The 18,450-nt window shown below is 35.9% G+C and overlaps 1 protein-coding gene across 1 annotated transcript in view; it reads right to left on the reverse strand.

Moving 5' to 3' along the window:
• Positions 1-1,389: 1,389 nt before the first annotated feature.
• Positions 1,390-18,450, reverse strand: part of LOC149439029 (high affinity cationic amino acid transporter 1-like) — a 38,835-nt gene continuing 21,774 nt past the window's right edge. Inside the window, exons 6-10 of the mRNA XM_089659561.1 lie at positions 12,821-12,923; positions 12,299-12,510; positions 10,829-10,995; positions 7,706-7,814; positions 1,390-6,320 (exon numbers count right to left, since the gene is read on the reverse strand). Coding sequence (XP_089515687.1) covers positions 6,181-6,320; positions 7,706-7,814; positions 10,829-10,995; positions 12,299-12,510; positions 12,821-12,923 — 731 coding nt within the window. The 3' untranslated portion in view covers positions 1,390-6,180. The remainder of the gene's footprint in view (positions 6,321-7,705; positions 7,815-10,828; positions 10,996-12,298; positions 12,511-12,820; positions 12,924-18,450) is intronic.

Here is an 18,450-nt window from a genome sequence, read left to right on the forward strand (position 1 = left end):
CAAGTGAAGGTGCTCGGAGGTGGGACGAAGTGAAGGTGCTCGGAGGTGCGCAGGGGATGGAACCAAGTGAAGGTGCGCAGGGGATGGAACCAAGTGAAGGTGCTTGGAGGTGGAACCAAGTGAAGGTGCTCGGAGGTGGAACCAAGTGAAGGTGCTCAGAGGTGGAACCAAGTGAAGGTGTTCAGAGGTGGAACCAAGTGAAGGTGTTCAGAGGTGGAACCAAGTGAAGGTGCTCGGAGGTGGAACCAAGTGAAGGTGTTCAGAGGTGGAACCAAGTGAAGGTGCTCGGAGGTGGAACCAAGTGAAGGTGTTCAGAGGTGGAACCAAGTGAAGGTGTTCAGAGGTGGAACCAAGTGAAGGTGTTCAGAGGTGGAACCAAGTGAAGGTGCTCAGAGCTGTTAATCCCCGGTCACACCCATCCGACTTTGGGATTGTGTGACTTCCAGTGAAGTCGCACGATTTCAAAGTTGGATGTCTATCCGACTTGTCAGGACATCTGCAGCTTGCAAGTACCTGAAGTAGTGAATGCGCCAATCAGTGTGGCTCCGACCAAGGGGGAATCACGCCGATATGACCGCTGTAACTGCGGATAATAGAGTGCGACTTGGCATGTGATTTGAAGTGGAGGTGCTTGGAGGTGGGACCAAGTGAAGGTGCTCGGAGGTAGGCAGGGGATGGAACCAAGTGAAGGTGCTCCGAGGTGGAACCAAGTGAAGGTGCTCCGAGGTGGAACCAAGTGAAGGTGCTCGGAGGTGGAACCAAGTGAAGGTGCTCAGAGGTGGGTAAGGAGGTAGAACCAAGTGAAGGTGCTCGGGGGTAGGCAGGGGATGGAACCAAGTGGAGGTGCTCGGGGGTAGGCAGGGGATGGAACCAAGTGGAGGTGCTCCGAGGTGGAACCAAGTGAAGGTGCTCGGGGGTGAATCCAAGCAATATGACCGCTGTAACTGCGGATAATAGAGTGCGACTTGGCATGTGATTTGAAGGTCACGCAGCATATCGCACGGGGTGTGACCGGGCACTTAAAGGGCCTTCATATCAGTCTGGGGGAGAGGAGAACTTTAACTGATCCCTCCCCTGGTAATGGTGCTCCCCCATGCTCTGGTGGTGGACCGTCCCTCAGCATCCAATGTAGGCCTATGGAACTTGCATCAGTCGTGATGACGTCAGGACCTCAGACCACTGGAGCATGGGGGAGAAGGCACTGCGAGGGGGGGAAGGGGGGGCGGTCTAGCCGCGTGGAGGAGGATCAGGTAAGTAGATCTTTATAATATCCCGAGACCTATCTGAGCGGTGGGGCCAGGCCGTGGGATCATTGTAAAATTTCCCAGGCTTTGGGCCGGTGATGGATCTAAGCCCACAGAACCAATGAAAAGCCAGAAAACCAAAATATAAAAAAACAAAAACAATTTTTATTTGTACAAAAATACAATTAGAACGTCTGATATTCTGGATTACACATTTCCATAAAAAACACGTCACTTTCTACACAACAAACATCAGGAAGGCCGCCGATAAAATAGACAACAAAATATACAATAAAATAGACAAAATTTTAAAAAAAGTTTCAGCTGGACATACACCTTCTGCGGTTGGTCCTCACTACCCCCCCCCCCCCCAAAAAAAATAAAAATAAATTATATATATATTAAAATATATATATATATATATATATATTAATATATATATTAATATATATGTATATATATTAATATATATAAATTTTATTTTCTTTATTTTATATATATATATACATACACACACACACACATATATATATATATACACATACATAAATTACAGATTATATATAAAAATATTATATAATAAATATATAGACATAGATAAATGTATATAACATATAATAAATAAATATATATACTTATTTATATAATATTTTCATATATGTTTTTATTCTTTGTATATATATATATAAATATAATGTACCTATAGGACCGGAGGAAAGTCTTTGGACGCTCTACTGAACAGATCCAGAATATGTTTTTCCTTCACTCTTTGCCCTTCAGTAGAGTCAGTGATGTAAAGCCGATGCGGGGCAGGTATACTGCATGGCCAAAGGCAGCTCCATAAAGACATGGAGGACCAGTTTGGTGTGGAGGAACTCCAGTGTCCTCTACAGAGCCCTGACCTCAACCCTACTTTTGGTATAAGGTCTTCTCACCCAACATCAGTACCTGCCCTCAACCCTACGGAACACGTCTGGCATGAGGCCTTCTCACCCCAATAGTGCTCAGTAGGGGTGAGGTCATGGAGGAACTCGAGTGTCCTGCACAGAGCCCTGAGCTCACCCTACTAAACACCTTTGGGGTGGAGTGTGGAGGGTGAGTCAGGTCTTCTCACCCAACATCAGTACCTGCCCTCAACCCTACGGAGCACGTCTGGCATGAGGTCTCCTTACCCCAATGGTGTTCAGTAGGGGTTAGGTCATGTCCTGCACAGAGCCCTGACCTCCACCCTACTGAACACCTTTGGAGTGGAGTGTGGATGGTGAGCCAGGTCATCTCACCCAACATTAGTACATGACCTCAACCCTACGGAACATGTCTGGCATGAGGTCTCCTCACCCCAATGGTGTTCAGTAGGGGTGAGGTCATGGAGGAACTCCAGTGTCCTGCACAGAGCCCTGAGCTCACCCTACTGAACACCTTTGGGGTGGAGTGTGGATGGTGAGCCAGGTCTTCTCACCCAACATTAGTTCCTGACCTCACCCCTACTGAACACCTTTGGGGTGGATGGTGAGCCAGGTCTTCTCACCCAACATTAGTTCCTGACCTCAACCCTATGGAACATGTCTGGCATGAGGTCTCCTCACCCCAAAGGTGCTCAGTAGGTTTGAGGTCATGGAGTGTCCTGTACAGAGTCCTGACCTCAACCCTGCTGAACACCTTTGGGATGAATTGGATCTCTGATGGTAAGCCAGGTCTTCCCATTCAACATCAGTAACCGACCTCACAAATGGCCATAAATTCCCGCAGACACCCTCCAAAATCTTATGGAAAGCCTTCCCAGAAGAATGAAGGATGTTATAACCTCAAAATGGAACAATTCCATATTAATGGCCAAGAATGAGATGTCCAACAAGCTCATATAGGAATGATGGGTGGAGTTCTCTGCACAGAATCCTGACCTCAACCCTACTGAGCACCTTTAGGATGGATCCTAGTATTGATGGTGATCCAGGTCTGCTCATCCAACATCAGTACCTGACCTCACCAACGGGCACAAATTCCCACAGACACCCTCCAAAATCTTGTGGAAAGCCTTCCCAGAAGAGTGGAGAAACTCAAGAGCCCTGACCTCAACCTTGCTGAACACCTTTGGGGTGAATTGGAATGCCAATGGTGAGGCAGGTCTTCTCATCCAACATCAGTTGGACACCCCCTAAAATCTTGTGGAAAGCCCTCCCAGTAGAGTGGAAGAGTTTATATACCAAACTCCTTATTATTGGCCATGGAGAGGGGTGGGAGGGGTCAGCTATATAGTAATGGCCATAGTGAAGGTGGTGGGAAATGCACTGTTAATATTCATGGGTTTGGAATAGGATGTCCACCAAACTCATATAGGTGTGATGGTGTCACGTCTGGCCTTGGAACACATGGAACCTGCACCCTATGAGAAGCTTCATAGACCGCACCATGGGAGACAACAGCTGTCCGATTTCGGGAATTCATACGGTCAGTTCTGATTGGGTATTACCTTCAATCCTCTACTAGGGGACAAACAATGTTCTAGAAAACTCACACAAGAGAAATGTGAATGAAGTGTACACAATGTCTCTCAGACTTGGTCCATCTCCACAATTCTGGAACTTTTAGGTTCAAGTAGCACTTTGAGAAGTCGCCGAGTATCAAGTAGAAGTTAAATACAATAAATATTCCTAATATCTGTAATCTTCAAGGTTCTTCACCGATTCAGTCTGGAGTGCCTAGAATAGGTCTTCCATGTGCGATGTCGGCCGATACAACGTCAGCCGGTCATCGGGGGAAGACTTGAGCGCTCAGTTCATTCAAACGCTATAAATAACTCGTCTGGTGCGGTGCCACGGGAATTCTCATCGGCATTACAACGCTGCCACTGATCGTGTTCTGTTATGTCTCTCATCGTACACCAGATATAATACAAAGGCGTGAGGAATACAGAAGACTACAAGAGTGACGATACGCCAAACTACGACCATCATGCAGTGTCAAGTCATGTGACTTCACTAGCTGCCCAGAGAGAAGAATGGAGAGTCGCCATCGCTCCAAGGAGGATTCTCCTGGATTTTTTGGTGGAACTTCCCATTGGCCAGATAAAATCAACCTTTCGGGTCTTGTAGGGTCCCTCCTTCAATGAGGAACAGGTCGAGTATTTGACTACTGTGACATTCCACCAATAAATCCAGGAGAATCCTCAGTGGTGTGCTGGTGACTATAGATGATGACAGTCGCCATCTCTGAAGACCATCTGTAGGAGATATTGGCCTACAATAGACTTCTGCATGGGAAGAACAGGCGACGGTCCCATCTCTGAAGACCATCTGTAGGAGATATCAGCCTACAATAGACTCCTGCATGGGAAGAACAGACAGTCGCCATCGCTGAAGACCATCTGTAGGAGATATTGGCCTACAATAGACTCCTGCATGGGAAGAACAGACAGTCGCCATCGCTGAAGACCATCTGTAGGAGATATCGGCCTACAATAGACTCATACATGGGAAGAATAGATGGTCACCATCACTGAAACCATCTCTGGGAGATATCGGCCTACAATAGACTCCTGCATGGGAAGAACAGACAACTGTCACCATCGCTGAAGACCATCTGTAGGAGATATCGGCCTACAATAGACTCCTGCATGGAAAGAACAGATGACTGTGACCATCGCTGAAGACCATCTGTAGGAGATATCGGCCTACACTAGACTCGTGCATGGGAAGAACAGACAACTGTCACCATCGCTGAAGACCATCTGTAGGAGATATCGGCCTACAATAGACTCCTGCATGGAAAGAACAGATGACTGTGACCATCGCTGAAGACCATCTGTAGGAGATATCGGCCTACACTAGACTCGTGCATGGGAAGAATAGACGACGGTCACCATTGCTGAAGACCATCTGTAGGCGATATCGGCCTACACTAGACTCGTGCATGGGAAGAATAGACGGTCACCATCGCTGAAGACCATCTGTAGGAGATATCAGCCTACAATAGACTCCTGCATGGGAAGAACAGGCGACGGTTACCATTGCTAAAGACCATCTGTAGGAGATATTGGCCTACAATAGACTCCTGCATGGGAAGACAGACTGTCACCATCTCTGAAGACCATCTGTAGGAGATATCGGCCTACACTAGACTCGTGCATGGGAAGAACAGGCGACTGTCACCATCACTGAAGACCATCTGTAGGAGATATCGGCCTACACTAGACTCGTGCATGGGATGAATAGATGGTCACCATCTCTGAAGACCATCTGCAGGAGATATCGGCCTACAATAGACTCGTGCATGGGAAGACAGACTGTCACCATCTCTGAAGACCATCTATAGGAGATATCGGCCTACACTAGACTCCTGCATGGGATGAATAGATGGTCACCATCTCTGAAGACCATCTGCAGGAGATATCGGCCTACACTAGACTCCTGCATGGGAAGAACAGGCGACGGTTACCATTGCTGAAGACCATCTGTAGGAGATATCGGCCTACAATAGACTCGTGCATGGGAAGAACAGGCGACGGTTACCATCTCTGAAGACTATCTGCAGGAGATATCGGCCTACAATAGACTCCTGCATGGAAAGAACAGATGACTGTGACCATCGCTGAAGACCATCTGTAGGAGATATCGGCCTACACTAGACTCCTGCATGGGATGAATAGATGGTCACCATCTCTGAAGACCATCTGCAGGAGATATCGGCCTACACTAGACTCGTGCATGGGAAGAACAGGCGACTGTCACCATCACTGAAGACCATCTGTAGGAGATATCGGCCTACAATAGACTCGTGCATGGGAAGAACAGGCGACTTTCACCATCGCTGAAGACCATCTGTAGACCACAGAGATGAAGATGTAACGATCGGGTCCGTCGTTCTTTTGAAATGCATGAAGGCAGATCCCCCCAATAAATATACTGTACACCCCATCAGTCTCCACATGTCAAAGAGGTCAACACACGGCCGCAGAGGAGAGTTCCTGGCCGTTCGACTTGGCAAGAGCGTCCTTTGTTTTCGGAAGGCTGTCCTGATGACCACCGTTGTGCTCCTCCGTGCTGTGCCATATCCCGTAACAAAAATAAATGATGAACCCTAAAAAAAAAAAAGGAAAAAATAAATCACCATAAAATGTTTCCTGCTTCAAATGGTGCTACTATACAGTATACGGGGCGGGGCAAGGGGTGGGCAGGAGGGGCAATTGCCCCGGGCACAGAGAAGGGGGCAAAGAATAGACACAGGGTTCTACACCCATTCTATGGCATGTATCATCAGTGGGTGAGGGGACACAATTCTGGATCCTTGCCCTAGGCGCTGGCAGGACCGTGGATAAGGGGGTACCACGGTTTCTCCTGTATGGGGCCCAGGCAGGTGGGTGAATCAGGAGGGCGATTGGCACGATAGAGGTCAACCACTGGAACCGATCCCGTGTGGCCCTCTCTGCAGCAGCTGAAATCCGGCTTCTTCTCTTCTCCCTCCCGCCGACTTTTTGAGAGGGCCACACAGGGGACCGGTTCCACTAATTGCCCCCCAGGTGCACCCATCACCCTCCCCTCCCCTCCCTTTGCACCATAGGTTTCCCCCTGCTGCCTAGGGCCCCCCACAGTGGTGCCGGCTCCCCTCCTCTCCTACCCACCAGCACACAATAGGACCCTTCAGGATGGAGAGTGGGGGAGGGGTCCGGGAAATACGTCACTTTTACCAGCCCCTTCCTTTTCTGAATGAACACAATGAGTGATTGGTACGGATCACTCACTGTGTTCATTCATATCTGAAGCCTAGTAAACAGTTTTTCTTGGCTGGCTTTATTGGGGCCCCGTGGTTTCTAACCGCAGCCCTGGGCGCTGGATGTGGCCCCTCTGACCTTGTGTTTGACATAATTCCCGCCTACAAAGAGTTTTGGGTACCGCAGTTCATAGCCATTTCTCAGGATTAAGGGGGAGGGGCCTGTCAGGTTGGCTTTATTGGGGCCCCGTGGTTTCTAACCGTAGCCCTGGGCGCTGGATGTGGCCCTGCTGGCCTTGTGTTTGACATAAGTCCCGCCTACGAAGAGTTTTGGGTACCGCAGTTCATAGCCATTTCTCAGGATTAAGGGGGAGGGGCCTGTCAGGTTGGCTTTATTGGGGCCCCGTGGTTTCTAACCGCAGCCCTGGGCGCTGGATGTGGCCCTGCTGGCCTTGTGTTTGACATAAGTCCCGCCTACGAAGAGTTTTGGGTACCGCAGTCCATCGCCATTTCTCAGGTGCCTGCAGTTTATAGATTTGACATGTTTGGTATCGCTTTACTCGACCCAACCTCATCTTTTATATTTTCGTGACGCGCGCTAAAATTCATTTTCGGGTTTTTTAATCCTGAAATTTCGCATTTGGTAAATGACCGCGCAAATGTGACAAAAAAAAAAAATTGCAAAAAAAATGGCGGATTTTACCGCGTGTGAGAAAACGTCAGCCACAGATATTGTCATCGAATAAAAGTCTCACCTATCACCATCCACACGGCGAACCCGATCCACGTCTCCGACTTCAGCTGCATCATGAAGTACAGATTGAGGAAGACGCTGAATAGTGGGAGAACGGGGAGGGCCGGCACCTGCGGGAGACACCACATGCAACCATTTATACTTCTGTTGTCAGAGGTCACCACAGAGATCACGGAGCTACACCTGGGACAGCACATTCTGTTCACATGGGGGGGGTTTTATGTCTGTTTTTTTTTTTTTTGCTTTTTTTTTAATGCCTGTGAAAATGTGAAATAGACTTACTTGGGGGCTGGTTCTGGGCGACTAAAAAAAGTTTCCATCCAAATTTTTTTTTCTTTGGGGGGGTGTTTTTTTGTTTTTTGTTTTTTTTGCTTTTTTTAATGGCTGTGAAAATGTGGAATAGACTTCCTTGGGAGCTGGTTCTGGGCAACTCTAAAAAAAAGTTTCCATCCAAATTTTTTTTTTTTTTTTTTTGGGTGGTTTTTGTTTTTTTTTGTTTGTTTTTTGTTGCTTTTTTTATGGCTGTGAAATATTATTTTTATTATTTTTATTTTTTATTTTTTGGGGTTTTTTTTTTGTTTTTGTATTATGTTGCCTTTTTTTTTAATGCCTGTGAAAATGTGGAATAGACTTCCTTGGGAGCTGGTTCTGGGCAATTCTAAAAAAAGTTTCCATCCAAATTTTTTTATTTTTTTTTGGGGGGGGTGTTTTTTTGTTTTTTGTTTTTTTTTGCTTTTTTTAATGGCTGTGAAAATGTGGAATAGACTTCCTTGGGAGCTGGTTCTGGGCAACTCTAAAAAAAAACATTTCCATCCAAATTTTTTTTTTTGTTGGGTGGTTTTTGTTTTTTTTGTTTGTTTTTTGTTGCTTTTTTTATGGCTGTGAAATATTATTTTTATATTTTTTTGGGGGGGGTTTGTTTTTGTTTTTTTTGTTTTTTGTTGACTTTTTTTTTTTTTTAATGGCTGTGAAAATGTGGAATAGACTTACTTGGGGGCTGGTTCTGGGCAACTCTAAAAAGAAGTTTCCATCCAAATTGTTATATATTTTTTTGGGGGTTGTTTTCTTGTTTTTGTTTTTTGTTGCTTTTTTTATGGCTGTGAAATATTATTTTTATTTTTTTGGGGTTTTTTTTTTGTTTTTTTGTTTTTGTTTTTTGTTGACTTTTTTTTGTTTAATGGCTGTGAAAATGTGGAATAGACTTCATTGGGAGCTGGTTCTGGGCAACTCTAAAAAAAGTTTCCATCCAAATTTTTTTTTTTTTTTTTGGGTTGTCTTTGTTTTTTTTGTTTGTTTTTTGTTGCTTTTTTTATGGCTGTGAAATATTATTTTAATTTTTTTTGGGGGGGGGGGGTTTGTTTTTGTTTTTTTTGTTTTTGTTTTTTGTTGACTTTTTTTTTTTTTAATGGCTGTGAAAATGTGGAATAGACTTCATTGGGAGCTGGTTCTGGACAACTCTAAAAAACGTTTCCATCCAAATTTTTTTTTTGGGTTGTCTGTTTTTTTTTGTTTGTTTTTTGTTGCTTTTTTTATGGCTGTGAAATATTATTTTTATTTTTTTGGGGGGGGGGGGTTTGTTTTTGTTTTTGTTGACTTTTTTTTTTTTTAATGGCTGTGAAAATGTAGAATAGACTTCCTTGGGAGCTGGTAAACTCTAAAAAAAAGTTTCCATCCAAATTTTTTTTTTGGGGGGTTGTTTTTTTGTTTTTGTTTTTTTTTGTTCTTTGTTTTTTGTTGCTTTTTTTTCATGGCTGTGAAATATTTTTATTTTTTGGGGTTTTTTTTGTTTTTTGTTTTTTTTTTGTTTTTTGTTGACTTTTTTTTTTTTAATGGCTGTGAAAATGTGGAATAGACTTACTTGGGGGCTGGTTCTGGGCAACTCTAAAAAGAAGTTTCCATCCAAATTTTTTTATATTTTTTGGGGGGTTGTTTTCTTGTTTTTGTTCCTTTTTTTATGGCTGTGAAAATATTATTTTTATTTTTTTGGGGGGGGTTGTTTTTGTTTTTTGTTGACTTTTTTTTTTTTTAATGGCTGTGAAAATGTGGAATAGACTTCATTGGGAGCTGGTTCTGGGCAACTCTAAAAAACGTTTCCATCCAAATTTTTTTTTTTTTGGGTTGTCTTTGTTTTTTTTTGTTTGTTTTTTGTTGCTTTTTTTATGGCTGTGAAATATTATTTTAATTTTTTTGGGGGGGGTTTTTTGTTTTTTTTGTTTTTTGTTGACTTTTTTTTTTTTAATGGCTGTGAAAATGTGGAATAGACTTACTTGGGGGCTGGTTCTGGGCAACTCTAAAAAGAAGTTTCCATCCAAATGTTTTTATATTTTTTTGGGGGGTTGTTTTCTTGTTTTTGTTTTTTGTTGCTTTTTTTATGGCTGTGAAAATATTATTTTTATTTTTATTTTTTGGGGGGGGGGGTTGTTTTTGTTTTTTCTTGTTTTTGTTTTTTGTTGACTTTTTTTTTTTTAATGGCTGTGAAAATGTGGAATAGACTTCTTTTGGAGCCGGTTCTGGGCAACTCTAAAAAGGAATCAGATTTTTTTTTTTTCTAGATTCCTTTTTAGAGTTGCCCAGAACCGGCTCCAAAAGAAGTCTATTCCACATTTTCACAGCCATTAAAAAAAGCAACAAAAAGCAAAAACAACAAATAACAATAAATAAATAAATAAAAAAATCCCAAAAAATAAAAAAATTGGGATGGAAACTTTTTCCATAGATTCCTGTATACTTTTCATAGTTACAAATTAAAAATAATAATATGTCCGTTCAATTAAACCAAAAAAAAAAAAAAAACACAAAAAAAAAAAAATCTATCAAATCACAAAGATAAAAAAAATTTAAAAACCTCGAAATACAGAATGCTGAACCTGATCCAGAGAAAGGCAAAAAAAAATAAAATCCTTTCTGAATGGTGTGATCCAATGAGCTCCTGGCAGCCTGCGGCGGTGTTCCCCGCCCCCCCCCCCCCCGGGATATTTTGTGTGTTCAGAATCCTCCATCTCCTGAGGAAGTCGATTTCACATTTTCACGGCTCTTACTGAGAAGAAGCCTTTCTGAATGCGGAGGTTGAACCTTTGCCCTGAGATGGCAGACAAATCGCGAGATTTGAAGGAGGAGGACGTACCTTGAAGGACAGTTGGGTTTTGCTCTCCGGCTGCCTCCAGATGACCCCGGTGACGGCCGCGGCGACCGCAGACATTACCACCAGAGACGCCACGCAGGAGGGACAACCGCTGAGAAGGTCTTCAAGTCTGAAGGTCAGCAGAGCGCACAGGGTGACGAAGACGATCGCTGTACGGGAAAAGGTCGAGTTAGGAGGGATGCGAGAAGCTGAACCCCAGGCAGTTAGAAGACTGATTATATATAATAATAATAATACAAAATATAAATAATATTAATAAATAAATAATAATACAAAATATATAAATAAGAATAATATATAATAATAATAAGATATAATAATAATATATAAATAATAATAAATAATAATAATAATATATAATAATAATAATTAAAAAAAATATATAAATAATAATATTATATAATAATATATATAAATAATAATAAATAATAATAATATATAATAATATATATAAATAATAATAAATAATAATAATAATATATTATTATTAATAATATATATTATTATTAATAACAATAATAAATATATAATTATATAATACACACACAATAATAATATTAAAAAAAAATATATATATAATAAAATATAAATAATAATAATAATAAAGATATATAAATAAATATATATATAATTTAAATATATTTATTATTATTTACAATTTATTCTATTTATCTATATATATCTATATCTATTTATTATTATTTATATATATTTTATATTTATATATATATATATATATATATATATATTTATTTATTATAATTGTGCATGTGTATGGGTGTGTGTGTGTGTGTATGTATATATATATATACATATATATATATGTATATATATTAAAATATATATAAATAATAATAATACAGATATATAAATATATATAATTTATATATATTTATTATTAATTACTATTATTTATATATATATATATATATATATATATACACACACACACACACACACCCATACACATGCACAATAATAAATAAATAAATAAATATATATATATATATATATATATATATATATAAAATATATATAAATAATAATAAATAGATATAGATATATATAGATAAATATAAATAAAATAAATTGTAAATAATAATAAATATATTTAAATTATATATATATTTATTTATATATATGTATTATTATTATTAATTTATATATATATATATGTAGATAGTTTTTTGTTTTTTTTTTCTTTTTGTGCAGTGTCAGCACTGGAATGCAGCTTGGTACCCATGCCAGTACAGCACAGCTCAGGCTGGGAGAAGGAGCCGATCACTTGTGCTAATAACGGGCACGCTGATAGGAGGAGAGAGCAGAGAGAGGAGCCCATCAGTCTGCTGCTTCTCCTTTACTGCCCATGACTTGTGTGACTGAACCGCTGTGCTGAGTGTCAGAGCTGTGCATTCTCAGGCCTGGATGGACGGAATGAAGACAGACACTCACCCAGGACGGTCACACATCCGTAGACGATTCGCCCGGACAGCTTGGTGGGCTCTTCGCAGGCCGGGAACAGAAGGCGTTTGGCGAGGAAGGTGTCGGTTTGGGCGGAGTATGGAGTGATCTGAAGATCGGTTTCGGCCACCCCGTTGTCAGGATCGTTCAGCTGCACCATCTCGGTGTCCTTGGCTGGGAGGATCTGCTGCTGGGGTTGGTACCTGAGGGGTCCAAAGGCAACAACATCAGGCAAAGGCCAACAATAACTGATATTTGCATAACTCCTCCCACTGCTTGCATCAGGACTGAGGACTCTACACAGGAATACTGAGGCGGGGGGCTGGGATATTTTCAGGAAGCTATGTACAGCACCCTCCCGGCCCCTCCCACCAGCCTTGATCAGCCTGCATTGCATAGAGAAGCACAGAGACCCAGTGAGGACATGGGTATGTAATGAAAACTTTTTTTTTTTTTATTACCATGTTGATGGGGGGGGGGGGTAAAAGCAGATCCACGCGAGGGATTCCTTACCTGAGAATAACGACACAAGCCGCAACCAGAGAATACGCCAACAAAGTGCCGATGGACATCAACTCCATCAGAGCCTCCAGTTCAAACAGGAACGCCATGATGGCTGAGAGGGGGAACGGGAGAGAAGTCAGAAAAAATATAGAACAAGAAGTTGACAACAAAAAATAAAAATAAGAATAATAATCAATATTATTAGTAATAATAATAAATAAGAAGAAGATTAATAAAACAATTATAACCGCAATAATAAGATATTATTGATGTTATTTTATTAATAATCATATTATTTGTTATTAATATGGTTTTTAAAAATAAAAATAGAACAACAAAAACTAAGAATAATAATTATAAAAAAAATAATAATGATTATAATAATTATAATAATCCTAAAATATTAATACAAATAATTATAACAGCAATAATAAGATATTGATGTTATTTTATTAATAATCATAATATTATTATTTGTTGTTATTAATATTATATTTATTAATAAGAATGATGATTTATATCATGTTTTTTTATAATCATATTATCATTAAATTAAATAATATTATTGCTATTATAATTTTTTGTATATAATTTTAATCATGCTTTGCTTGTTTGTTTTTTTTTTCCTTCCTCTGGATCAACTGTGCATTGTTGTTTTTTTTCTATGGTTGAACTGGATGGACTTTTGTCTTTTTTTCAGCCAAACTAACTACGGTATGTAACTATGTAAACATAATAATATGATTGATAATATACTGTAAATCATCATTCTTTTTAATAAAAATGATATTAAATAACAAATAATAATGATTATTAATAAAATAACAGCAATAATATCTTATTATTGCTGTTATAATTGTTTTTATTAATCTATTATTATTATTATTATTTTGATTATTATAATTGTTTTATTTTTTTTTAGTTTTTGTTGTCAACCTCTTGTTCTTTTTTTTTTAAAACAATATTAATAAGAAAAAATCTTATTATTTGTTATCAATATTGTTTTTTTTTAAAATAGAACAAGAAGCTGACAACAAAAACTAAAAATAATTAAAAAAGAAATGAATCATCATCATCATAATAATAATAAGATTATTAATAAAATAACAGCAATAATATCTTATTATTTCTGTTATAATTGTTTTTATTCATCTTTTATTATTATTATTATTATTATTATTTATATAATTATTACTATTTTTATTGTTTTTAGTTTTTGTTGTCAACTTTTTGTTCTATTTTTTTTTTAAATATTAACAACAAATATTATTATTATTGATTGTTGTTGTTAATATTGTTTTTTAAAAAAATAGAACAAGAAGCTGACAACAAAAACTAAAAATAATAATAATAATAATAATATAATAACAGCAATAATATCTTATTATTGCTGTTATAATTGTTTCTATTAATCTTTTGTTATTATTATTATTATAATATATTGATTATTATTATTTTTAGTTTTTGTTGTCAACCTCTTGTTTTTTTAAAAAAACAATATTAATAAGAATAAATATTACTATTATTTGTTGTTATTAATATTGTTTTTTTTTTTTTTTTTAAATAGAACAAGAAGCTGACAACAAAAACTAAAAATAATAATAATAATAACATTATTAATAAAATAACAGCAATAATACCTTTTTAATGCTGTTATAATTGTTTTTATTCATCTTTTTTTATTATTATTATTATTATTATTATTATTTATATTGATTTTTATTTTTATTATTTTTAGTTTTTGTTGTCAACTTTCTATTTAAAAAAAAACAATATTAACAACAAATATTATTATTATTATTTGTTGTTGTTAATATTGTTTTTTTTTATTTTTAAATAGAACAAGAAGTTGACCATAAAAACTAAAAATAATAATAATATTAATAAAATAACAGCAATAATATCCTATTATTGCTGTTATAATTGTTTTTTTTCATTTTGTATTATTATTTATATTGATTATTATTATTTTTGTTTTTGTGGTCAACTTCTTGTTCTATTTTTTTTTTAATATTAACAACAACAAATATTATTATTATTATTTGTTGTTAATGTTTTAAAAAAAAAAAAAAAAAAATAGAACAAGAAGTTGAGAACAAAAACTAAAAATAATAAAAATAATAATAATCAATTTAAATAACAATACAAGATGAATAAAAACAATGAATAATTAAAAATATCTTCTTATTGCTGTTATTTTATTATTATTTTTAGTTTTTCTTGTCAACTTCTTGTTCTATTTTTTTTTAAATATTAACAACAAATATTATTATTATTATTATTAGTTGTTGTTAATATTGTTTTTTTGTTTTTTTTTTAAATAGAACAATAATTAAAAATATCTTATTATTGCTGTTATTTTATTAATATTATTATTATTATTTTTAGTTTTTCTTGTCATCTTCTTGTTCTATTTTTTAAAAAAAAAACAATATTAACAACAACTAATAATAATAATAATAATAATATTTGTTGTTAATATTTAAAAAAAAAAAATAGAACAAGAAGTTGACAAGAAAAACTAAAAATAATAATAAAATAACAGCAATAATAAGATATTTTTAATTATTAATTGTTTTTATTCATCTTGTATTTTATTTATATTGATTATTATTATTTTTATTATTTTTAGTTTTTGTTCTCAACTTCTTGTTCTATTTTTTTTAAAAAAACAACATTAACAACAAATAATAATAACAATTGTTGTTGTTAATATTAAAAAAAAAATAGAACAAGAAGTTGAGAACAAAAACTAAAAATAATAAAAATAATAATAATCAATATAAATAACAATACAAGATGAATAAAAACAATTAATAATTAAAAATATCTTATTATTGCTGTTATTTTATTATTATTTTTAGTTTTTCTTGTCAACTTCTTGTTCTATTTTTTTTAAATATTAACAACAAATATTATTATTATTATTATTATTATTATTATTAGTTGTTGTTAATATTGTTTTTTTTTTTTTAAAAAATAGAACAATAATTAAAAATATCTTATTATTGCTGTTATTTTATTAATATTATTATTATTATTTTTAGTTTTTCTTGTCATCTTCTTGTTCTATTTTTAAAAAAAAAAACAATATTAACAACTAATAATAATAATAATAATAATAATATTTGTTGTTAATATTTAAAAAAAAAAATAGAACAAGAAGTTGACAAGAAAAACTAAAAATAATAATAATATTAATAAAATAACAGCAATAATAAGATATTTTTTAAATATTAATTGTTTTTATTCATGTTGTATTGTTATTTATATTGATTATTATTATTTTTATTATTTTTAGTTTTTGTTCTCAACTTCTTGTTCTATTTTTTTTTTAATATTAACAACAACAATTGTTATTATTATTTGTTGTTAATGTTGTTGTTTTTTTAAAAAATAGAACAAAAAGTTGAGAACAAAAACTAAAAATAATAAAAATAATAATAATCAATATAAATAACAATACAACATGAATAAAAACAATTAATATTTAAAAATATCTTATTATTGCTGTTATTTTATTAATATTATTATTTTTAGTTTTTCTTGTCATCTTCTTGTTCTATTTTTTAAAAAAAAACAATATTAACAACAACTAATAATAATAATAATAATAATAATATTTGTTGTTAATATTTAAAAAAAAAAATAGAACAAGAAGTTGACAAGAAAAACTAAAAATAATAATAATAATATTAATAAAATAACAGCAATAATAAGATATTTTTAAATATTAATTGTTTTTATTTATGTTGTATTGTTATTTATATTGATTATTATAATTTTTATTATTTTTAGTTTTTGTTCTCAACTTCTTGTTCTATTTTTTTGAAAAAAACAACATTAACAACAAATAATAATAACAATTGTTGTTGTTAATATTCTATTTTTTTTTTAATATTAACAACAACAATTGTTATTATTATTTGTTGTTAATGTTGTTTTTTTTTTAATAAATAGAACAAGAAGTTGAGAACAAAAACTAAAAATAATAAAAATAATAATAATCAATATAAATAACAATACAAGATGAATAAAAACAATTAATATTTAAAAATATCTTATTATTGCTGTTATTTTATTAATATTATTATTTTTAGTTTTTGTTGTCCACTTCTTGTTCTATTTTTTTTTTTTTTTTTTTTTTAAACATTAACAACAAATATTATTATTATTATTATTATTATTATTATTATTAGTTGTTGTTAATATTGTTTTTTTTTTTTTTTTTTAAAAATAGAACAAGAAGTGGACAACAAAAACTAAAAATAATAAAACGAATAATAAAATAATAATAATAAATGATCCCTGCACAGGATGTGATCTGGATGTGCTGCAGACCTCACACTGGAATTATTTCCCTAGAGGACGGACACAACGACCGGACAGATTTCAGGCTCGGACGCCAATGCTGGCAGTTTTGTACGAGTCGCACAGCCGGATATCAAAGTAACTCCAGCCAAGTGGCTCGGCGTTCAGCCGCCGTGCGATTCTGACTGTCATTTATGGACAAGTTTTTTATTGTTTTGTTTTTTTACACTCCATTAATTTGCTGCTAAATGGAGATCAGATCTGAAGTGGAAATTATTTCAGAATCCACATCTGCCGCAAAATATTCCGAAGGTTACCATCACCCCATTCGCAGATTGTCCACAACGATCGACAATTAAAAAATGATCGATTATAAATGTCTGAGAACGTTCAGACCGAACATCTCCCAGAAATACCGATCTGTTGTGAATGAATTTCCAGTGTTTACAGGAGAACGCCAAGAAAATTGCTACAAGTAAATACACTATATAGCCCCAAGTATTGGCCCTGCCCTCCGTATCATGTGATTCAGGTGTTCCAATCCCCTCCATATCATGTGATTCAGGTGTTCCAATCCCCTCCATATCATGTGATTCAGGTGTTCCAATCCCCTCCATATCATGGGATTTAGGTGCTCCAATCCCCTCCATATCATGTGATTCAGGTGTTCCAATCCCCTCCCAATCATGTGATTCAGGTGTTCAAATCCCCTCCATATCATGTGATTCAGGTGTTCCAATCCCCTCCAAATCATGTGATTCAGGTGCTCCAATCCCCTCCATATCATGTGATCCAGGTGCTCCAATCCCCTCCATATCATGTGATTCAGGTGTTCCAATCCCCTCCCAATCATGGGATTCAGGTGTTCCAATTCCCTCCATATCATGTGATTCAGGTGTTCCAATCCCCTCCATATCATGTGATTCGGGTGTTCCAATCCCCTCCATATCATGTGATTCGGGTGTTCCAATCCCCTCCCAATCGTGTGATTCGGGTGTTCCAATCCCCTCCCAATCGTGTGATTCGGGTGTTCCAATCCCCTCCCAATCGTGTGATTCGGGTGTTCCAATCCCCTCCATATCGTGTGATTCAGGTGCTCCAATCCCCTCCCTATCATGTGATTCAGGTGTTCCAATCCCCTCCCAATCATGTGATTCAGGCGTTCCAATCCCGTCCATATCATGTGATTCAGGTGCTCCAATCCACTCCATATCATGAGATTCAGGCGTTCCAATCCCCTCCATATCATGTGATTCAGGTGTTCCAATCCCCTCCCAATCATGTGATTCAGGCGTTCCAATCCCCTCCATATCATGTGATTCAGGCGT

This window comes from Staurois parvus, unplaced genomic scaffold (genome assembly GCF_062004578.1).
Source record: "Staurois parvus isolate SC_StPar_1 unplaced genomic scaffold, SC_StPar_1.0 ptg001163l, whole genome shotgun sequence".
Lineage (NCBI taxonomy): Eukaryota > Metazoa > Chordata > Amphibia > Anura > Ranidae > Staurois > Staurois parvus.